The 20,856-nt window shown below is 39.8% G+C and overlaps 1 protein-coding gene across 1 annotated transcript in view; it reads right to left on the bottom strand.

Annotated features, from left to right (window-relative positions):
- Window positions 1-6,336, bottom strand: part of LOC113029870 (uncharacterized) — a 35,964-nt gene extending 29,628 nt beyond the window's left edge. The window contains exon 1 of the mRNA XM_080306085.1: window positions 6,152-6,336. Within this exon, the coding sequence (XP_080162211.1) occupies window positions 6,152-6,242 (91 nt within the window). The 5' untranslated portion in view covers window positions 6,243-6,336. The remainder of the gene's footprint in view (window positions 1-6,151) is intronic.
- Window positions 6,337-20,856: the final 14,520 nt, after the last annotated feature.

The raw sequence follows: 20,856 nt of genomic DNA, 5'->3' as shown, positions 1-20,856 counted from the left end.
TATATGATGGATTATGCAGAAAAAATACAGAATTGGCTGAAAGGTCTATTGCTTTATTACGTATTAAGGTTGTTTATCATGCTTTTTAAAGACTAAGTAACTAATTACTTTTGAAAATAAGTAATCAGTATATTAATGGGATTACTTTCTTGGAGGAAAAAAAATAGTAACTAATTACTATTTTCAAGTAACTAACCAACACTGGTCACCAACAACCACGATAGAGTCACTTAAATTAGTTTTCTTCCACAGTCTGACGGTCAGAATGAACTTCAACAGGTAGATTTGATGGGTATGCACCTGATCATGTCCATCATCCATTAATTTGACATCACAACCAGTTCAATGATATATACAGGGAGTGCAGAATTATTAGGCAAGTTGTATTTTTGAGGAATAATTTTATTATTGAACAACAACCATGTTCTCAATGAACCCAAAAAACTCATTAATATCAAAGCTGAATGATTTTGGAAGTAGTTTTTAGTTTGTTTTTAGTTTTAGCTATTTTAGGGGGATATCTGTGTGTGCAGGTGACTATTACTGTGCATAATTATTAGGCAACTTAACAAAAAACAAATATATACCCATTTCAATTATTTATTTTTACCAGTGAAACCAATATAACATCTCCACATTCACAAATATGCATTTCTGACATTCAAAAACAAAACAAAAACAAATCAGCGACCAATATAGCCACCTTTCTTTGCAAGGACACTCAAAAGCCTGCCATCCATGGATTCTGTCAGTGTTTTGATCTGTTCACCATCAACATTGCGTGCAGCAGCAACCACAGCCTCCCAGACACTGTTCAGAGAGGTGTACCGTTTTCCCTCCTTGTAAATCTCACATTTGATGATGGACCACAGGTTCTCAATGGGGTTCAGATCAGGTGAACAAGGTGGCCATGTCATTAGTTTTTCTTCTTTTATACCCTTTCTTGCCAGCCACGCTGTGGAGTACTTGGACGCGTGTGATGGAGCATTGTCCTGCATGAAAATCATGTTTTTCTTGAAGGATGCAGACTTCTTCCTGTACCACTGCTTGAAGAAGGTGTCTTCCAGAAACTGGCAGTAGGACTGGGAGTTGAGCTTGACTTCATCCTCAACCCGAAAAGGCCCCACAAGCTCATCTTTGATGATACCAGCCCAAACCAGTACTCCACCTCCACCTTGCTGAGTCGGACTGGAGCTCTCTGCCCTTTACCAATCCAGCCACGGGCCCATCCATCTGGCCCATCAAGACTCACTCTCATTTCATCAGTCCATAAAACCTTAGAAAAACCAGTCTTGAGATATTTCTTGGCCCAGTCTTGACGTTTCAGCTTGTGTGTCTTGTTCAGTGGTGGTCGTCTTTCAGCCTTTCTTACCTTGGCCATGTCTCTGAGTATTGCACACCTTGTGCTTTTGGGCACTCCAGTGATGTTGCAGCTCTGAAATATGGCCAAACTGGTGGCAAGTGGCATCTTGGCAGCTGCACGCTTGACTTTTCTCAGTTCATGGGCAGTTATTTTGCGCCTTGGTTTTTCCACACGCTTCTTGCGACCCTGTTGACTATTTTGAATGAAACGCTTGATTGTTCGATGATCACGCTTCAGAAGCTTTGCAATTTTGAGACTGCTGCATCCCTCTGCAAGATATCTCACTATTTTTGACTTTTCTGAGCCTGTCAAGTCCTTCTTTTGACCCATTTTGCCAAAGGAAAGGACGTTGCCTAATAAGTATGCACACCTGATATAGGGTGTTGATGTCATTAGACCACACCCCTTCTCATTACAGAGTTGCAAATCACCTAATATGCTTAATTGGTAGTAGGCTTTCGAGCCTATACAGCTTGGAGTAAGACAACATGCATGAAGAGGATGATGTGGACAAAATACTCATTTTCCTAATAATTCTGCACTCCCTGTAAATGTAGAAGCTCAGATATTTTTTTATTAACACTTCACTTTTTAGGTTCCATGTGCTTTAGTGGTAATACATACAAGCTACAATTAGCTTTGGTCATTATAGTTTATGCATTGTGACGTATTATGGTGTGTTTTTCTATTAATTCACAGTATCTCAAACCCCCTTTGGGATGGTCATATATTTTCACATAACACAAAACAGAAGTTCATCATCACCACCATCATTATCTGAATAATTATTGTGCTACAATGATGTTGTTTTTTTCCTCGAGTCTGCAAAACAATGGCATTAATTCAGTGTAATTACTGTTCAAAAAGGGAAATAGCAGATAGTTGTTAAAAGGAGCACTGACAAATAGCAAACACTCACTGCAGTCTCTGAATCTGGGCGACCAAATGGTGAGCCAGTTGAGTACATAATTGAACCAACAAGAAACTTGTATCTACATAGGCTGAAAATGTCACAAGCATCTGTGCTAGATTTGTATCAGTTTAAAAGGATAAGAACTATAAATGGGCTTTAGACATCTGCTCACACGAAACAACGTACAAGCAAATATCTAGAAAATGTCCTCCACTGTGGTAAACAGCCATGTTAGTTGACATTTCTGATCCATTGATTTCCATCATTGGTTCAACCTTTTGGATGTCTTCAGTCTGACCTACACAGGCTCTGCCGGGAGGCACAATGCCACTGAGATTTGCACAAAGCTGCCTCCTATCGATCAGCGCGAGCCTAAAAATAAAGTTAGGGCCCAGCAAAGAAAGAGGCAAGCAAAAAGCCTGTGTCTGCTAATCAATGGTGACCTAGAATGTTATGTCCCGAATCAATAGATCATGTTTTCTTTATGTTTTTTCAAATGATCTAATGATCTTCTGACCGTGTCTGTCTCTGACACTCTCAGGAACTGTGGAGACAAAAATGTCAGGTGAAAACATTAGTGATGTCTCTTGTATCAGCAGCGTTCTGACGTATGGATTTCTAGTGTGGTTCCCCAGCTGCACCAAGGCCGATCAGCAAGCACTCCAGCGGGTGGTGAAGGAAGCTGGCAGAATTATTGGAACAAGTCTGCCAGAGATCAGTAATATCTTCCCCACTCGCTGTCTGAGGAGGGTGCACAGTATCCTGCGGGACCAACATCACCCTGCGCGCCACCTTTTCCATCTGCTGCCCTCAGGGAGAAGGTACAGGTCTATACAGGCCAGAACATCCAGACTGGCCAACAGCCTGTATCCACAGGCTGTGAGGCTCCTGAACTCTCTGCCCCCCTCTCACGGACAATAACCATATCCAACTTCTTAATAGCAATGAACTGGTCTGCATTGGTGCATCATATCTTTATTCTCTTCCCCCTCCTGCCCCCCCCCCCTCTTTCTTAAATAGATAACTATCATATCTGATATCATATCTCACAGTACAATAATATTGAATGGGTTGCATTGTTGTATTTTGTCATGTTTCTCAGGTCTTTGTCTGAATTTCTACGAACATTATTGCTAAGGATTGTCTTATTGCATTGGAGTCACACTGGGTTAAATATGTACACTTGGGTTTTAAGGGGTATTTATTATTTTCTTCTTTTTTTTGGGTTGTATGGAAGCCCCAAACGCAATTTCATTGTTCTTGACAATGACAATAAATAAATAAATACTAAATACTTGTTGCAGCTTTGCCGACTTTGACAGCAAACCGTTGTGCTCCAATGTCTTTGTGAGTGTTTTAGGGACACATGAATTTCCTGAACTTTTTTGATAAAGTTGCAAAGACATGTGACCTTTTGAAGTGACATAAATATTCACGGTAAAGTGACAGATTTACAGTTTGGAGGTGTTACTCGCCTACTAGTCATTCTTTCATCCACTCATTCTTTATCTGGTCTTCAATAAATCTCTTTTTATATTCCCTCACACTCTCTATTTTTCCCAGTTTCACCCCAGCTTCCTCTCTTTCGCTATCTCTTTCTCTCTCCCTGTATCTCGCAGCAGGAGCCCTGCTCGCTCAAGGCTATGTGCTATCTCCCCATATTTCTCTCTGGTGAATATTTCATCTCGCCTTTCAAGTATCATTTTCATACCGAAACAGCGTGTGTGTGTCCTGCCGTGGTTTTTCCCGCAACCCTTCATTGTGAAACATCTCTGTTTCAGCCGAGGTGACGATCTGTTTGCGCATTTCAGGAGGGCTTTTGATCAGAGAACGCAGATACAGATTATGAATTTTTATCAAGAAGACCTCATGAAAAAGGCATGAAGCCACAGAAGATTTGGGGCTTAATTTTAAATGCTGTTCCTATTTACTAATGCCTTTGTGGTCACATAGATGAAATAGTACTAAAAAAAATCTCATTAGTTCTTCCCCTTTCTCTGCCTTTCTTTTCTCCATCTCCATCCTGTCCTTCTTTTCTGTGTCATTGCCCACAGTGACAGTGATTTAAGCTGTCAGACATTTCAAGGCTCCAAATTCTCAACTTAGTGACTCACATTTAGGATCAGGGGATTCCACTTGTTTGCATTTGACCAATTTATATCCCCAGGCTGCGTTTCCTGAATGCATGATGATAATAGTCCAATTCGTTTTTCGCAGATAGCAAAGGAGTGAAATGGAAAAAGAGATGGAAAATATGCTAACGTCAGTGTCTATGGAATAATGGGTAAGGAGAAAGGAACGGGACAAAATCTCGAGAGCAATCTATGACCTATTCACGGTTATATTTAAATCAATATATGCCTTTATTCACAAATGTTTTATTCATCCGATGCATTCTCCATGGAATCGAGGATAAGCAATAACTTGCATTTGGCAATGCTTCGACCTGTGCATTAATTCAGTTTGACACTGCACATGTGTGTTCTTCTCTATGTGTACTTGACTGCATGTTTTCATATGTCCCGCCAGGAATACATGCCAGGGCTGACGCGTGTCAGTATTGTGCGAGAGTTGATTTCACAGACATCCAGCCTCTGATCATTCATATTTCCTCTCTGGGATCACACAGGGCTTCTCAGAACTTATAGCATACATTGTTATTATCACTGAGATGACTTCTGAAGGGGAAAGCAGAAGAGACAAGCAGGGAGATCAAGACAGCAACAGAAGCAGTGACATAAATAAGATTTGGGTAAAAAAAAGAGAGAGAGAGATGGGCCATAAATCATTTAGTTTCCCACCACTCCAAGAACTGATAAATCACCCATTCAGCATTCTGTGGAGTGGCTAGCCAAGACACCAGATCTGGGTTGGGATTCAGGAGAGACCAAATCTGGGTTAGCAAGTAATTTAAAAATGCTGAAACCAGTGGAAATGGGCCTTTGATAGAATCACATGTTCAGCACTTACTGCTGGAAACTGGGATACACACATTGCCTTGCCATAAACTAAGGAGAATAAATGACCAAATAGATCATCTATTTTCATTCACACACTGACGTGTTGGGGCTGAGGTCGCCACTGTGTTAACGCTGACTTTACCTTTGGTTTGCTACAGCAATGGTTTCCAACTTTTTTCTAGTTGGCCATCTGTTGTCAGATAGACTAAAAAAAACCTTCATAACATGTGCTGTCTTAAACTGGCTCTGCACAACTTTCAGCTCAGTGCTTCTCAGTTACAGTTAGGTCAGCATTTCAATCATCCATAACTATTAGGTTTAAATTGATATAACTTTTGACAAGTATTACACTTAACCTCCAAAGTGACTAATTTCCCCCATCAATTTGATATGTTTAACTAAAATTTATGAGCATTTAGCTAATAAAGGGCAATATTTGTATATTTTAAATTAGCATTTCAACTGTTATTACATATTGTTTGTCAACAGTTTAACTGGTAGCAACAGTTATATATAATAATTTTAGGTAGCTACCAACAGCTGCTTATCTAATATGCTAATAAGCTAATAATTTAATTTATTTATCCATACTATTAGCTAATAAATTCAACTATTTCTACTTCCAGACCCTAATATTATTAAAATCATCCTCTTTTTTTTGGGGGGGGGGGGGCATTTAAGACATTTATTACATGAGTAAATGATGCATTTTGTTCATTAAGTGTTAGCATTTTGCCAACTGCTATAGTAGAAGTTTGAAACCAGAAGTTACCATGCTTTTTTTAAGGAGTGGGTAGAGTGCTAACCTAACTCTCAGTTAATATTTGCAAGCTGCATGCATGAACTGCAGAGATGCATTAAACAGACACGTATCTGCAAAGAAAAAGATTAATAAATTGCTAGAATTCCACTCACCAAAACAGAAGTGACAAACACGGCAGAGATCCCATTCTGTGACTCCCATGGGTGGAGACGAGGTCTGACAGCTATCAATCAAAGAAGGCATGAAATTTAAAAAATAAAATCCCTGCCTTAAAAAGTTATGTGGAAATAAAGTTTTCACAGGGCTCTGCTAGGCTTCCAGAGGAAATAAGAGCTTAAGTAGCAGCCAGGTGTCACTTATCATGTGCTTGATTAATTCATCATCACCAAGTGTGAACACTTGTTGACATTTTAGCAGTTTGCTGATCTGGTGCTTTCAGCTGCATGTTGCCACAATGCCTTCCCACGAGAGGACATTCCAGGGAATGCCCACTGTCAAATTGTGCTAATCTGATAGAATTTGCAAAAAACCCAAGAGCTACATCTCAAAATATAAAGGCCTCAGTTGTCGTGTTAATTATTAAAGTTGATAACAGTACACTCAGAAAAAGAGTGAATAAGTATGGTTTGTTTTGAAGGTTTGTCAGGAGAAAGCCTCTTCTCTGTAAAAAGAGCATGGTAGCACAGATTAGATTTGCAAAGTTGTGACTGAGCAAACCACAAGATTTCTGGAAAACCTCTGGACAGTAAGAACCAAGGTAGAGATGTCTGACTGTGACTCGACATCTGTAGAAATCCAAGAACAGTGTATCAGCACAATCATCAAATATCAACTGTCAAGCGTGGAGGTAGAGGGGTGATGATGGGTGATGGGTTCCTCCACAATGAAGTGAGAGACTGATAAAATCATACAAAGAATAATTACTTCAATTATCAATTACAAGGTACTGAAGGTGGCAAAGTTTTTTTGTTTTGTTTGTTTGTTTGTTTGTTTGTTTGTTTTACCAGCCTATACTGGCCTATTTGTTACTCGTCTTTCCATTCATAAAGAACTACAGGACAGGAGTCATCTTTTTGCCGAAACACATTTAGAAATGTGTGTTGCTGTATTTAGAAATCTTTTCGATGTGCATGACATGACATAAAATTGCATGAAATGGAGACACAACAGTGAAGTACATTACCTCGAAGATTTTTAAGGTTTTAAAAATTCAGTATTATTAATTCCAACATTTGTCGCTCATTTAATCTAGTATGCGGCAGTCATGTTGCCATCCTGTCAGCCATGTTTTTTAGTTATGTCATGTGAATGGAAGTCTTCAGTCACATCCAATCATGCGGTTATGTGATAACTGCTGAGGCTGTGAAAACCATCAGCAGCGGCCACGCACAGACACACAAAGATTACAGCTGATATCTGCTAAAACCTGCTGCTCAACTTGACACAAATCCAATCTCTGGGCAGTTCTGTGACTGTGAGCATACACTGAAGCCATCAAGCCAACCGGCAGAGCAGCCAGCCCACGCCTGATGTTCCCTGGATACAGCGTGGAGCCGGGCTGAACGGCGATGACAGATGGGTGCTGAGATACCAGAGACCTGTGAGGCAGTCACTTTCCCCCCACAGACAGTATGTGGTGAGAGCAATGAGACACTTATAAAGCAGGAGGAGGAGACGAGGGTGGGACATGTGAAAAGAGTGATTGGTGGGATGTATAGTGCTAGGCAGCAGGCTTATGATTCACCCAGGGCTATCAGTTTCATAAGTCTCAGGCAGAAGCCGACTATAAGAGATTGTGCTTGCTGAGAGTGCCCTAATGTGAGAGATTTCCCATTTTGACCTGATTAACCATCTTTTCACACTAATCAAATCTGATCAAAATCTGACTCATATTTTATTACAAAGCTGCTATTTTACCTCTCAGAATCAGAGCTGAAATTGTCTTGTTATCTAAGAGCTGGTAATGATAGTTGGCCACAGGGAAATCATTGTGTGAGGTGACAAAATCATAAGGCAGCGATGTAACACAATGTTAGAAAGACTTTTCCTGTGTGCCGCGCTTGTGTCCATTTAGCTATTTTGCTGTCATCTGACAGTTCCCTTTGGGATTTGCAGTGATATACAGTGTGGCGAAGAATATTATGTGTTTAACAACAAAACAATCATCTGAAAAATCAGTGGTGCATCAAAGTGAATTAACCCGATTAAGAACCAGATATTTCTGTGTTATGCTACAGTCATGCTACGGCAATCAGTTTTTGAAGACTTCGACACAAGAAGAATTATTGAGACTGCATCCAATGAACTTGGAATCATGTTGCTTATGAAATAGTTGCTCTGAGGATGGGGACAAGTCTGCAACCACTCACAGATTAGCGTTAGTGGTGATAAAATGACAGTAAGATACATGGAGTGACCTGTCAGTCTGCTCACAGTTTGCAATTGCGTGGGGTCCAGGTGCAAATTAGGCCAATGCCTAGCATAAGGTTTATGCCACAACTGCCCCAAATGAATAGTCTTGGTAACTGTCAAAATCCTTTTTTTATTTTTCTGCAATGGTTAATCCACCAGTATGTGCAAGCTCTTTAATCGAAATTACATTTTTAATGTTCCAGAAAGATCCGCCTTTACCGAACGCTGATCCTGCCCATTCTACTATACGGCACCGAGACGTGGACAATGCTCAAACACGACCTGAGCAAGCTCGAAGTTTTCCAAATGTGTTGCCTTTTGATGCGTTCTCTGCATTTCCCTTCGCTAACGTCATTTGAATGACGCCATCCTCACCAGCTGCGGCAGCCAACTAACGATCGGCGACCTAATCCAGCGCCGCCGACTCCGTTGGTTTGGCCACATTTGTCGAATGGACCCGAGCCGCTGCCCCCATGGCCTACTCTGGTTGACCCGCTCCACTGATTGGAGGGTGCATCAAAATGCACCAAAGAAGACATGGATGAAACAAATTCAGGATGATTTGAAGGCCCTTCGACTTGACCTCGAGCAGGCAAGAACCATCGCCTTAGATCGAGAAGCGTGGAAGATAATCGTTGGTCAAGCAAGACAACCTGCGGCACCTACAGCAGCGTACTGGTTGCGCAGCCGACCACCGCCGCTGGACGCCCGCTAAGGACAAGAAGAATGTTCCACAAATAGTTACATCCGGTTAGCAATTTAACTGCAAAATGACTGACACTCAGCAACTTTACTTGTGTATATACTGTAGCAATACAACCAGAGTACAACCAGTTGGCAGTTAGTTGAGTCGTGACCCTATTGAACATAGATGCTTACGGCAGTCTGCATTTAACAATTATACACCAATTATTTGCCAGTGTGTCTGAGAGTGACTGCACTCAATCTGCATCAGACCACAAAAAGTTGGTCACCACAACTTAAGGTAATTGGTCACCAGTAGCAAAAGACTTCAATGTCATCACTGGGCAACCACAGAGTGTTTTTTTCCTAGTTGCAAGGACAACGCCAGAACTTGGGTGTGTGAGATTTAGAGTAATGGCTCCGTGTCAGATCCAATCAGACTTGAAGTATTACACTGTATATATTCTATTTCATGGCCACACCTAGTAATTAGTGACACCTACAGACATCAGTACAGGTTAAGTATATGATTAATTACCTCTGTCAAAGCGGTTATGTTTTTGGTAGCATTTGCGTGTGTGTCATTCTGTCTGTAAACACAATAGCTTGGAAAGTTTTGACTGTATTCTGTTAAAACTTTGAATATCAAAAAAACCACTGATTTATTTTTACAGGAAAAAATACATCTTTACAAATATATCACATCACAAATGTTTATTTCTATCTAAAAATAAAAATGCTAATTATAGCTTTCAAACACATTTAGACAAAAATTAATGACAATTTACAGCAAAACAAGTGTTAGCTTTGAGTTTTAAACAGATCTGCTTGTTAATTGGCAGAAATCGCCCAGCTCTAAGGGATTTATTGAAAACAGAGTCTTTGCACTGGCAACCGTTTACAATAAAGGTCTTGTTAAAAACAAAATACATTTCTGTCCACTAAAAATAACAAACAGTTTTACTTTTGAACATGTACTTTTGTATTTATTTAGAGTTTGTTCCCTGGAACTTCCCTAACAACACTCATGTCCTAATGAGATGTTCTGTTTGGTCCATATTGTTTACAGTTTCTTCATGTTGTGTTTTATTTAAATACAGCACAAATTAGATGACCAAAGCTATGAATGCGGTGCTTTGCTGGTCTGAAGACCTCTCACCAACCAGACGTATGTGAGCAGGCTGAAAATTAAGTCATTTTACAAAGAATCTCGAGCAATCTCATTTGTCTGTCTAATGGGTGATTCATCACTTGTTATGGTATAATGAGCATAAGACTTTAATTGCATGGACATGACCAATTGCTCTAGTCAAACATTGGCACTTAAAAATAAATGCCTGCCTCTAGTACAATAGATGCTTTGAATACAAGTCTGGTTAAATAAAGGCCTGTCATTTTTCTTCCGATGAAGAAAAAATGCCCAGGATACCATCTGAGGCAGTAAAGGAATAATTGCACTCTCGTGTGATTCTAAACCTAATTATTTTTATAATAGTGTCTGACAATACGACTTTATAGGTGTTGTTGCACTTTTAAAAACCCTTTAGTACACATTAACGATCTGAAACAATACACAAGATCGTATGTAGAAATTGCACCAACACACTGTTATTGAATTATTGAATGATTTTTTTTACAAAAGATTTTATTTGCAGTATTTTTTCAGTATTTTTGAAGGGCAGCAATATGGTGTTTTTTTTTTTTTACATTTCAGCATTTACTAACTGTGGATAAATAAGTGTATTCACATTTCACTTTTCTCAAGAAATGTATTCCTTTTTTCTTTGTAGTCCATGCACACTGCTTGAATATGCAATGCCCTTGTGTCAGAGATATACAGTTTTTTTATTGTAGTTAATGACTGGCATGTATATGAACCTGCTTTGTATGCCTGGACTCAACACTTATGCATGTAATTAACTACTATACTCTTTGTCAGTTTTTTTACCACCTAGTAGCATTTCAGTCAGGTAGGCAGTGGATGCTGCTTTCTTTTTCTTTATATTGATTTTTCTAGGTTTTGTTTGTCATCCAGTTCTGTTCTGAGTTTAAGGTTATTTTGTATCCCTGTAGTTCCCAAAGTGTTCTTGCCTTACATTCCTGTATCTGGTCAATTTGTTGCGTTACATCTGGTTATACTTTGTGTCGTTGTTTCCTGTTTTATTTTTTGGTCGTTAGTTTTGAATTCACTGTGTTTGGTTTTGCTTCCCTTGTCTTGTTTATCTTGATTTGTTGCCACTGTGTCTTCCACTTCTCTCATTGTCTTGTGAGTATTGTCACATCGTCCACTGTCCCTGTATCCTCTTTAGTGCTTTGTATTTCCTTTGTTCAGTGTTTCTCATGGTTCTTATTTCCCTCCATGTATGTATTCCCTGCTAGTGTATTTCTGTTGAACTTGTTAAGTTTCATCAGACAGCAATAAAGGCTCACCTTGTGTTCTAAACGTATGTGCTGAGTTCTGCATATTGGGTCAAAAACCTGCCTCCGGCACAGGTTGATATGCAACATATTCATTTTGTTAGTGAGTATTTTGACAGCAATAAGCTTTGCCAAATAGAACAGTTTTATCCAGGTCTAAGACTAAAAATGGCCAGTAGTAAAAGAGACTATCAGTGCAATAAGCCAAGTAAAGCCTCAGAATTTTCTGCAATAAAAAGTCTCAAATACTCACATTGTTTTATTACACTGCACCCACCTTGCAATCCTGGACTAATCTCCAAGATCAGTTAACCACCCAAATCATACAAAGCTTATTTTTCCCTGTGCAATAACCTGTAAAAACAGCCATATTAAAATATTGATTCTTTTTTGTTTTGTGAATTGAAGCAGAAGCGCACAAAGAAACACAAAGTTTTCAGGCCATGAATGAATTTAGAAATAATCATGAGTTATTCAGTACAGACCCTGCATGGACAGCCTTCAGGTGCTTTTTTTAGATATAATAAAAATATACACTGTCTGAGGAAACAGGCTTCTGGATGAATGAGAAGGGAGGGGAGGAAGTACAGTGCATCCTAACTCTCCTATTGCAGCTTTTCATATTCCAAAGTGTCAGCAAATTCACGGTCCCAACTCCATCAGTGTGTTTTATAGCTACAAAAGCTAGAACAGATCAGTGATAGCTCATCATTACACCCCTTGAATGATTTCACAGCCCATAGATTCATTTGGTCCAGTGACTAATGCAGCTGTATGTGCAGTGGAGCCAGTAAAATTCTTGCTGAGGCACATGGTCCGACATTAGTGAAGCAGATAAAGTAGATGCAAAGTCTGTGTGTTTGTGTGTATGTGATACAAAAGCCAGGATGGAGGATGGAAGAGCGTCATATCCGCTGTGAACACAGAAAGTGTCACTATTCACTCATCAAGGTAACATGGGGGCCTTGCAATCTTGTGCCTTTAAGGATTTCAATGAGAGAGCAGGGCGTACGGTGGTGAGAGTTAGAGAGTGCTTGTTAGCCAAGATAGAAACATTTCATTACTACTGACTGGGACCACAGCTTAGACACTCCACTATTTGACACGGAGGAAGCAGTCATCATCGTGTTTATCTCTTATGAGCACACTGCTGTCTGGATTTCTGAATTCAAGGCAGCAGACACATCTCCTCCACATACGCTTAGTTTTTGACTTAAAGCAGTGTAGCATAGTTTACCGGAGCTGCTGCTTCAAGTCTTTCCATCATCAACATTTTCTACGTTTTTGACAGAACGCAGTCTACAAACAGACAAAAGCTTCACTGGCTGCTCTTCTTTGACAGCTGAGTTATGAGAAATAGTTTCTAAGCTTCTGGAGCCGTGCAAAGAAAATGTTCAAATTTTTACAACAGTAAGCTTCAGTTCTAAATATGGACATGAGTAATGCAATGTTATGTGAGCAACGGATCACATGGTGAGAAAATGATGTCTAGTAATGAGCCTATAGGGACGTATCAGCTGACAGAGCAGCTCTCCTCAACCATCTTTATGCTCGTTTCATTAATCTGAATCATGATATCACGAGTTCAGTTTAATCTCACTCTTCTTGTGTTGTTACTTTTGAGCACAGCAGCCCTAATGTCTAATAAAAAAATGCAAAAACACCTTTACTTTTTTTGCCTTGTATCACATGCCAGACATGTTACACCATTTGAACCTACAGTCAAAGCAAAGAGTGAAAGCAAAGAGAGAGAAGAGAGAGTTTATAATTTATTTGCTTCATATAAATACAGCCAGCAGCGTAATATCACTCCATGTGTAATGTGTAAACAAATGTCTAATGAGATCCCTATAAGCCTAAAGTGTGATAATCCGGTCGTTAAGTGATGACGTGACGAATCCTACTTCCGGGCCTAAAGTAGTCTGCGTTTAATATGGCTTTTGTGTTGTTAACATGTTTAATGTTTTGTATTTTCTTCTATTTAATCTCAAAAAGCTCCTAAAACAGTCAGTGATCACTGTTGACCTCCCTCGGCTTTTATTACCACTAATCATTTATTTAAGCTCAGTTTTTAAAACCTTAGGATGTAACTACAGCCCAGCCCATGCAGCAGTATATGAATGACTAACCTCGTATTGTGAATGGATTATCTCAGTTGTTCTCCTGGCTGAAGTTTGGTCCGTTTACAGCATCCTGCCATGCGATTACATTTGTTCCTGACCACTGAGAACAAAAGTTAGCTTGTTTATATTATGCTAACATAGCTGTGTCGCTAGCATTCACGTAGCACATCATTAGCTACAGCTAGCCAAACTTCAGTGACCCTACAAACGTCACTGCTGTTTAGTTTTCTGTCTTCATTTATGTTGGAAGTGATAACAGAGCTGTACGTTTTCATATGTTTCCAAAACCCCGCAGTCAGGACATGCTATATTGTATTTAGATGGAAGCTAGCGAGCTAACTTCCTGCTAACTTCTAACTCGTTAAATGTCATAAATTCCGTTTTCATGGATGCCTGGATGTTAAACTCAATTGTTACACCTGGTAGAGCAGAACGCTGATCATTTTATTAAAGATGAAAGACTTTAGACAGTTTTTCAACTCTCAGTAATGCCATAGTGATCGTTTGATATATGGACCTGCAGCGGAGTTTAGGCCCAGAAACGGCTAGTGACGTCAGACTTAACGACCGGATACTAAAGGTACGCTTATACTCATTGGGCACCTGCTCAGCTGCTTTTTAATGTAGTTATCTAATCAGCCAATCACATGGAAGAAACGTAATGTTTTTAGGCATGTAGACGCAGTCAAAGCAACCTGCTGAAGTTTAACCGAGCATTAGAATGAAAAAGGAAGGTGATTTAAGTCACTCTGAAAGTGGCATCGTTGCTTTGTCTTGGTGAAGCTTAAACTTGAGTGAAGAAAAGTGAAGAGTGGCAAGGACACCACTCATCTATGTAATACTTGCTTGACAGTCATCATCACAAAGATGATGTTCTATTAAATAATACTTGAAACTAGAGGTGAAATAAGGGGTTACCTATTAGGAAAGGGTTCATATATCAAATGAACATCGGGGTCATTTTACTATAGACTTCTATACAATCAGACATCTCTTTGCAGTTGCTAATCATTGTGGAAGAAAATAATTAAAAGCAAAGTGCTTGCTCATAGGGGGTCATATGATTGTTGGGTTTTTCTCTTTATGTATTATTGTAGGGTGCACCTTACAATATAAAGCGCCTTGAGGCTTCTGCTGTTGTGATTTGGCGCTGTATAAATACAATTGAATTGAAGAATTTAATACGTTTACTTCATGTTACATGCATAATGAATAAAAGCTGCACATTTTACTCCCTGACAACGTTTAAAATAAAGAAAGGCTTTCTAACAGTTTCACTAACAAGAGTGAAAAAGCTTTTAGCTGTTAACAGGTTTGGATTTTTTCTCAACAAAAATTCAGTTAGCACTTTAAGTTTTCTTTTCCGAGCCCATTTCTATTCACTGCTTACACACAAGTTCATTTTTGCGCATTCCTCGCTTCTTTCACCTGAATTAACACCATTCCTCTGCAACTCATTCTGCTTCACTTGCCCCTTTATTTGCAGCTTTTCAAGCAATAACCAAGATCCCCCAGGAAGCAAACTGCATGTTCTTCAGAAAATAGCAGAGGTGTTTCTGTTTTTAATCAGTGTTTTAATATTTATAAATGCTTAAGATTTAGTAAATGTATTTTTATTTTAATATGTAACTTGCATGTAACCAAAAATGTGGCAATCTAAATGTGCAAATTAAACTTTACTGGCTGTGCACTCCAGTGCAGACAAACGGTGAGGTTGTGTTCAAATGCACATCAAGGACTCGCGCTTGACAACATGAGTAGTTGATTCCGGGTCATCCAGCTGAAGGTCGCCACAATCCTGTATGTCACGCTGCTGTCTGAGGAGACTCCTGGTGTGAGGTTAGAATAAACAGAAGGTTATTCAAATGTGACTTCCTCTATTTTGAAATGGTATCAGAAAGTGTCAGTCATGGTAACTGTTTAATCTTTGATCCTCTTGAGATTCCGACAGTAACTTTAATAACTGTTTATTCACATGCAAAATAGTGGCATCCCTCCTGCATGCTAATGGGCAAAGACGAGCAAGTTTTCAGATTCATTCTGATATCAGGCGCTGTTGACAGAAGCAAAAGAGATATGGTGGAATAAATTACAAGGACAAAGAGTGTGTGCGTGTGTGGGAGTGTGTCCATCTGCACTCGTGCGTCAGAGAAGCATTTTTTGAAGTTAAAGACGACAAGGTTGTCTGTTAAAAGGGAAATAAAGTAATAAAAATGTCGTTTTTCTAGAGTAATAAAAAATGCCATCCGCCATAAACAAAAGAGAAGTCTCCGTTTGTACCTGTGTGAATACAGAAGCTACGGCGCTTTCTGACCATGAAAATGGACAATTTTGCTTGTGCCACACTCAATTTAGGAAGCCATAAATCATATTAATAGTTATAAATTTGTGACTTTACACTGACTCTGCACCCCAACATTTTCCATCCGCACGGGCCACCTCACTGACAGCAACACAGCGGAGCAAACAACGTGCATATTTTTAGGAAACTGTGAAATCTATTTTAATTGGCAAACTTTAATGGGTACAGCAGGGCTGTCAGCCTTTGTTCCTGTGTCAGTAAATGATCGTAAAGACCCGATGGGAACAAGCCAAATCACATAAGATTGCTGCCTCTTGCTTGTTGCACTGAGGGAGACGACACTGGCTGAGGAAGGAGCTTTGTTCTTAGCAACCGATTTGTAGTGAAGCAAAAGGCACCTTCACAACAGCTGCTGCTCAGAGTATTGCAGTCAACTGAAAATCAAGGCAGTCTTCATATCTCTGGTGTGGTAAAGCCAAACCTAAACTTTTGACCTCTACTTTTATCGCCCCACTAGACTGTCTCATGCGGCCTGGAATCCTAGAATGTCATATGGAAAATGAATACCATCAACCTCATCCAAGGCTTTGGAGAAAACATCATTGTTTCACTGCACATTGCTGTGATGGAATCTGTTGCGTAGCTTTTCCTTCTCTGCAAAAGATCTGGACATGAGTCCACACTAAAGAAAGCACAGCTCCTGAACTGGTTTGTAGCCCTGGCTCTTCTTCTGTTTTTTATTTACATGTTTACCATTTACACACAGGCTCAAAAAATAAGCAGCTGCTTTAACCCTCTCAGGCTCAAATTAAACTTTTTGTTGCTAATGCACAACCAAGTCCTGCAGTGGTACTTCTGAGTAAAAAAACTCATAAAATATGTATGTGGGGTAATCAGGTTGTTAGTTTTTAACTGTTGCAAATCGGCAACGCCTGCCTTGAGAGGGTTAACTAAATAAAGATGCAGCTAGCATCGTTTGTGGTTGACCATTGTTTACTCTTCTACTAAATCTAAAATATCTTAGGTATGAGAAGAACACACCCAATATTGTTTTGTTGGCTGCATGAAACTCTCAGTGATGAATGACTCTCAGTCATCCAGGTCGTGGTAGTCTTAGCCGACTGAAAAAAGAAGGCAACTGGACTTTTTTATGTTTGTAAAGACGTTTCACCAGTTCTTCAGTCATAAAAACAAAAAGGTGGACAGTCCCACATTTTTAAATCCTAGTGGGGGTGGCCACTTTGGAGGTGGTCTGTGACCCCCTATTAATCATGTGCCTAATCACATGAGCTAAGGTGTGAACACACGCATATGATCAATAGTGGGTCACTGACCACCTCCAAAAGGGGAAACTCCCCACTAGGGTTTAATGCCACGCACCAGTTGGACCTCAGCACTGTGTTCCAGTCAAAAAGTCGTGGATTCATTCATTGATAAAGACTAATATTGCTCTCATTACATGGCTGAAACTGTCATGAATCTCTATTGCATCGATACACGATCATGAGTGGGTAATATGTTTTCTAATTCAGCTGTTGACTGGGTCAGCAGAGAGAAACTTGCATCAAGGGGTTGGCAGCTTGGATGAGATGAGTTCAGGTATAGTTTAAAGATGGTAATTGATATCTGGGACTGGAGTTCTTACTTAGAGAATCCAGGACATGGGTCCATGGATAGTTGAGGCCATTGGAAGGTGAACAGGCTAATATTAAGCAGACCTTTCCAAATGCAGTGGGCCATTTTCATGGATACAGGTAAGTAAACTTTGCAGGTAGTGAGCTCTTTTGCTGTCCCAGAATTACACTCTACTATTGATAATAATCTGGTGGAAAGGGAATGCTGGACATGGTCCTTAAATTCAGGTAAGTGAAGGCAGAGGAAAAACCATGAGCCAGAATCTGAGTCGTGTACTATGAAGCAGGTTCAACCTAAAAAGGGTATCTTTCTGTTATTTGGGTTCTTACTATGAACTGACAATCAGGATAAGCAGTCACACAAAGCTGATTATCAACTTGCTATGTTAGCTCGGCTTTTCCTCTGCGTGTTCACGTGAAAGGGGCTGCCAGCAGATTGGTGCACTGGCATCAGAGCGGCTCATTTTAGAAAGGAAGATAAAACTGCTCTAAAGAGAAATTATGAAGCAGTAAACACATAAAAGAGGTTGAAAGTTGAACAGTGGCTGCAGACAAAGCAGCAATGTGAATGTGTGTGAGAGGAAAAAGCATTGTAGAGTAATCTAGTGTTAAGAGTGTGTGTTTTAAGCACTTTGGTCAATAAGAATGGAAAAGACCGACTATATTAATAAAGCTCAGTCTATTGGAAGCCACGAAGGAAAGCCAGAAGCCCCCGTGTAAGTGAACTGATTTAGCAATATCACAACTCCATCAAAACAGCAGAGCAATCTGATTATAATCAACTATTTCATTAAATTCATGTTCAAAAAGGAAGATTTTTGTTTTTATTCTTTCAGCAACAGGCGTGGTGGTGTTTTAGGGTTTCAGGTTAAAGATTAAATATAAAAACCGAAACCAAACAGTCTGCATACAAATTTCATATGACATCACATCTACAGTGTGGACGTGCTGTTTGAGGATCATATATTAACATTTATGGAACAATAAAATCGTTGCTAAATTGTTTGCTCTCAACAGAAAAAACTAAGGAATAAAGTCACAGAGGTTCGTGAGATCTTTCGGGAATTTGACGCTATTTTCTTTAGATTTGATTGGTCTGTAGGAGGTGATTTCAAATCACAACATAAGTTACCATGGTGATATACCCTGCTAACAAGTGAACCACAATCAGAACAGAAAAGCCAGGGTTATCTCCAAAGTTACCTAGATAAGATGAAATCCTGCTTCTTAGTATAGAGCTCAGTACAGGAGCATGGCATGTCTACCAGCATCTTTGTCCTCTCATAAATTTTAATTCAGGATCCTTTCAGTAGTGTCCTCTCTCTTTCTCATGTCTCTGTTTTCATCTCTTTTCGTGTTTGTGGTCACCTACACTATTTTTAATTTGACTGAATACACAATAAACCTTTTGCAATTCACAAAACAATGAAATACAATGCAGTGCAAAGTCCAATAAGACTCACGTCTTAATGGGCCTTACTGCTAATTAAAGCCCATTGAGAGTCTCTAGTGAGTTCACGCATAATAACCTGCAAACCTGAGGCACGCCCACCATCATGCATGCACACATGTGACTCCTGTATCGCCGCGTTGTCTGCATATTGATCAATCATAGCAGCCTGACCCTCACAGCTATACAGTAGGAGCAACATAGGAGTGTTCTTCACAAAGAGGGCAAAAAAGGTGCTGCAGCAATTTTCAGTACAAAGAATATAAAAGCATTAAGCCTTTTGTACTACACCACCAAAACATTATTACAAAAGTGGAAATGAGTACAGTGTGATCATTTTTAATCTGGGCCACTAGTAGGCTACTTATTGTGCAAGCACTGTGCTCTGAAGCTTACATCAAGCAGTCACTTTGAGACAAAAGAGCTGCAGTGAAAACAATAGGTTAGCATTATGTTGGGAGGGGGGGGGTAGCTAGCGTTTGTTATAGCTGCATTTGAGAAAGAGAGAGAGAGAGAGTTCAGAAAACAGAGAAAAATGTAATTTACAAAGAAAGATAAATGGAACAACAGCTACAGCATTCATCATTTTGTAAGGTTGCCCACTTAATTGTATCATGCTTTATTCCACATAACACAGAGATGTGCAGCTCGGCGGTGCCAGGCTCTCCATTCTCTTTTATGTCTTCCTCTGAGACATGAATAAAATGTCAGTGTAAAGAGCAAATTCAAGGGACGGGAAAGTAGAAATGATGCTTTATTTCTTTGTTAAAGTCAAATTTAACCAGAGAGTTACAGCGTTTACCATTTGAGGAAAAACAACTTGCTCTGACAGTATGATTACTGCTATTAAAGTGGATCTGCTTATTCTTGAGCTATGATTCAATGGCATTTATTTTAAGTTGGAAATTATGTCTTCAAATCTGACTCTCAGACCCTCTGTGATGGATTTCAGATTGAAATTCATTGACAGATGAGACAAAAAGGACAGCTGATTACAAACTGCCTGTGTCTCTAATGCCTGCTGATATCCTATGTTCATATTTTTAAGGCAAAGACAGATGCCATCTGTTTCCCTTTCTGTCTCATGTTGCTGTCAGAAAAAGCTGAGTGATAAAAAAAAAAAATGGTGCAGCAGAGGACTCTCTCTAACAGGCAATGCTGGCTCTCAGCTCCCTGTTCTTTGCCTGTGACAAATGTAGCCTCTAAGTGGATGTGGCAGGCTGTGATCCTGTAGGACCCTTGATGTTGCGTATGAGCGTTACATTTCTTTCATTAACTCCAGGTGTTCCATCCCATCTTTTCCTCCTCTGTCATCTATGGCCAGAGCTGAGATGCACTGCCCGCACCGAGCAACGCTTTCACTTTCCGCTCTGTTTAAACCGAGAGCAGAAGGGCGGAAACGCATGACAGACAATCTCTGTCCTATATGCAGCTACAACACATGGGCACAAACATCAGAGAAATGCATAGGACTGAAACCACAGAAGAGAACCCACTTAGGGAAAAAAACAAGGCTGAGGGCCAGTTCTGAATATGCCTGTGACTGTCCTTGACAAACCTCCGGGCCAGATACTCCTGGGTGGTCCAAGCAGTGTGGAGCACTGAGAAGATTTATCTGGATTGTTGACAACTTCTGCAGCACTTATCCAGCCCGCTCATGTCTCCAAAGAGAGTGTGTGTCACGGCTTTAAAAGTAAAGCTAGTTGACAATGACATGTGGGGTTGTTTCATCTGGTTTTTCACTTTAATTTGGAAAAGTTTTGAGGAAGCACACTTGGAGCGTTGAGGTTTCTTCTCTGCCGAGCTGCAGATTTTCCAGTTCAAGCTACCGTTT

Source organism: Astatotilapia calliptera, chromosome 9 (assembly GCF_964374335.1).
Source record: "Astatotilapia calliptera chromosome 9, fAstCal68.1, whole genome shotgun sequence".
Classification (NCBI taxonomy): domain Eukaryota; kingdom Metazoa; phylum Chordata; class Actinopteri; order Cichliformes; family Cichlidae; genus Astatotilapia; species Astatotilapia calliptera.
This window is presented reverse-complemented; position numbering and strand designations above follow the sequence as displayed.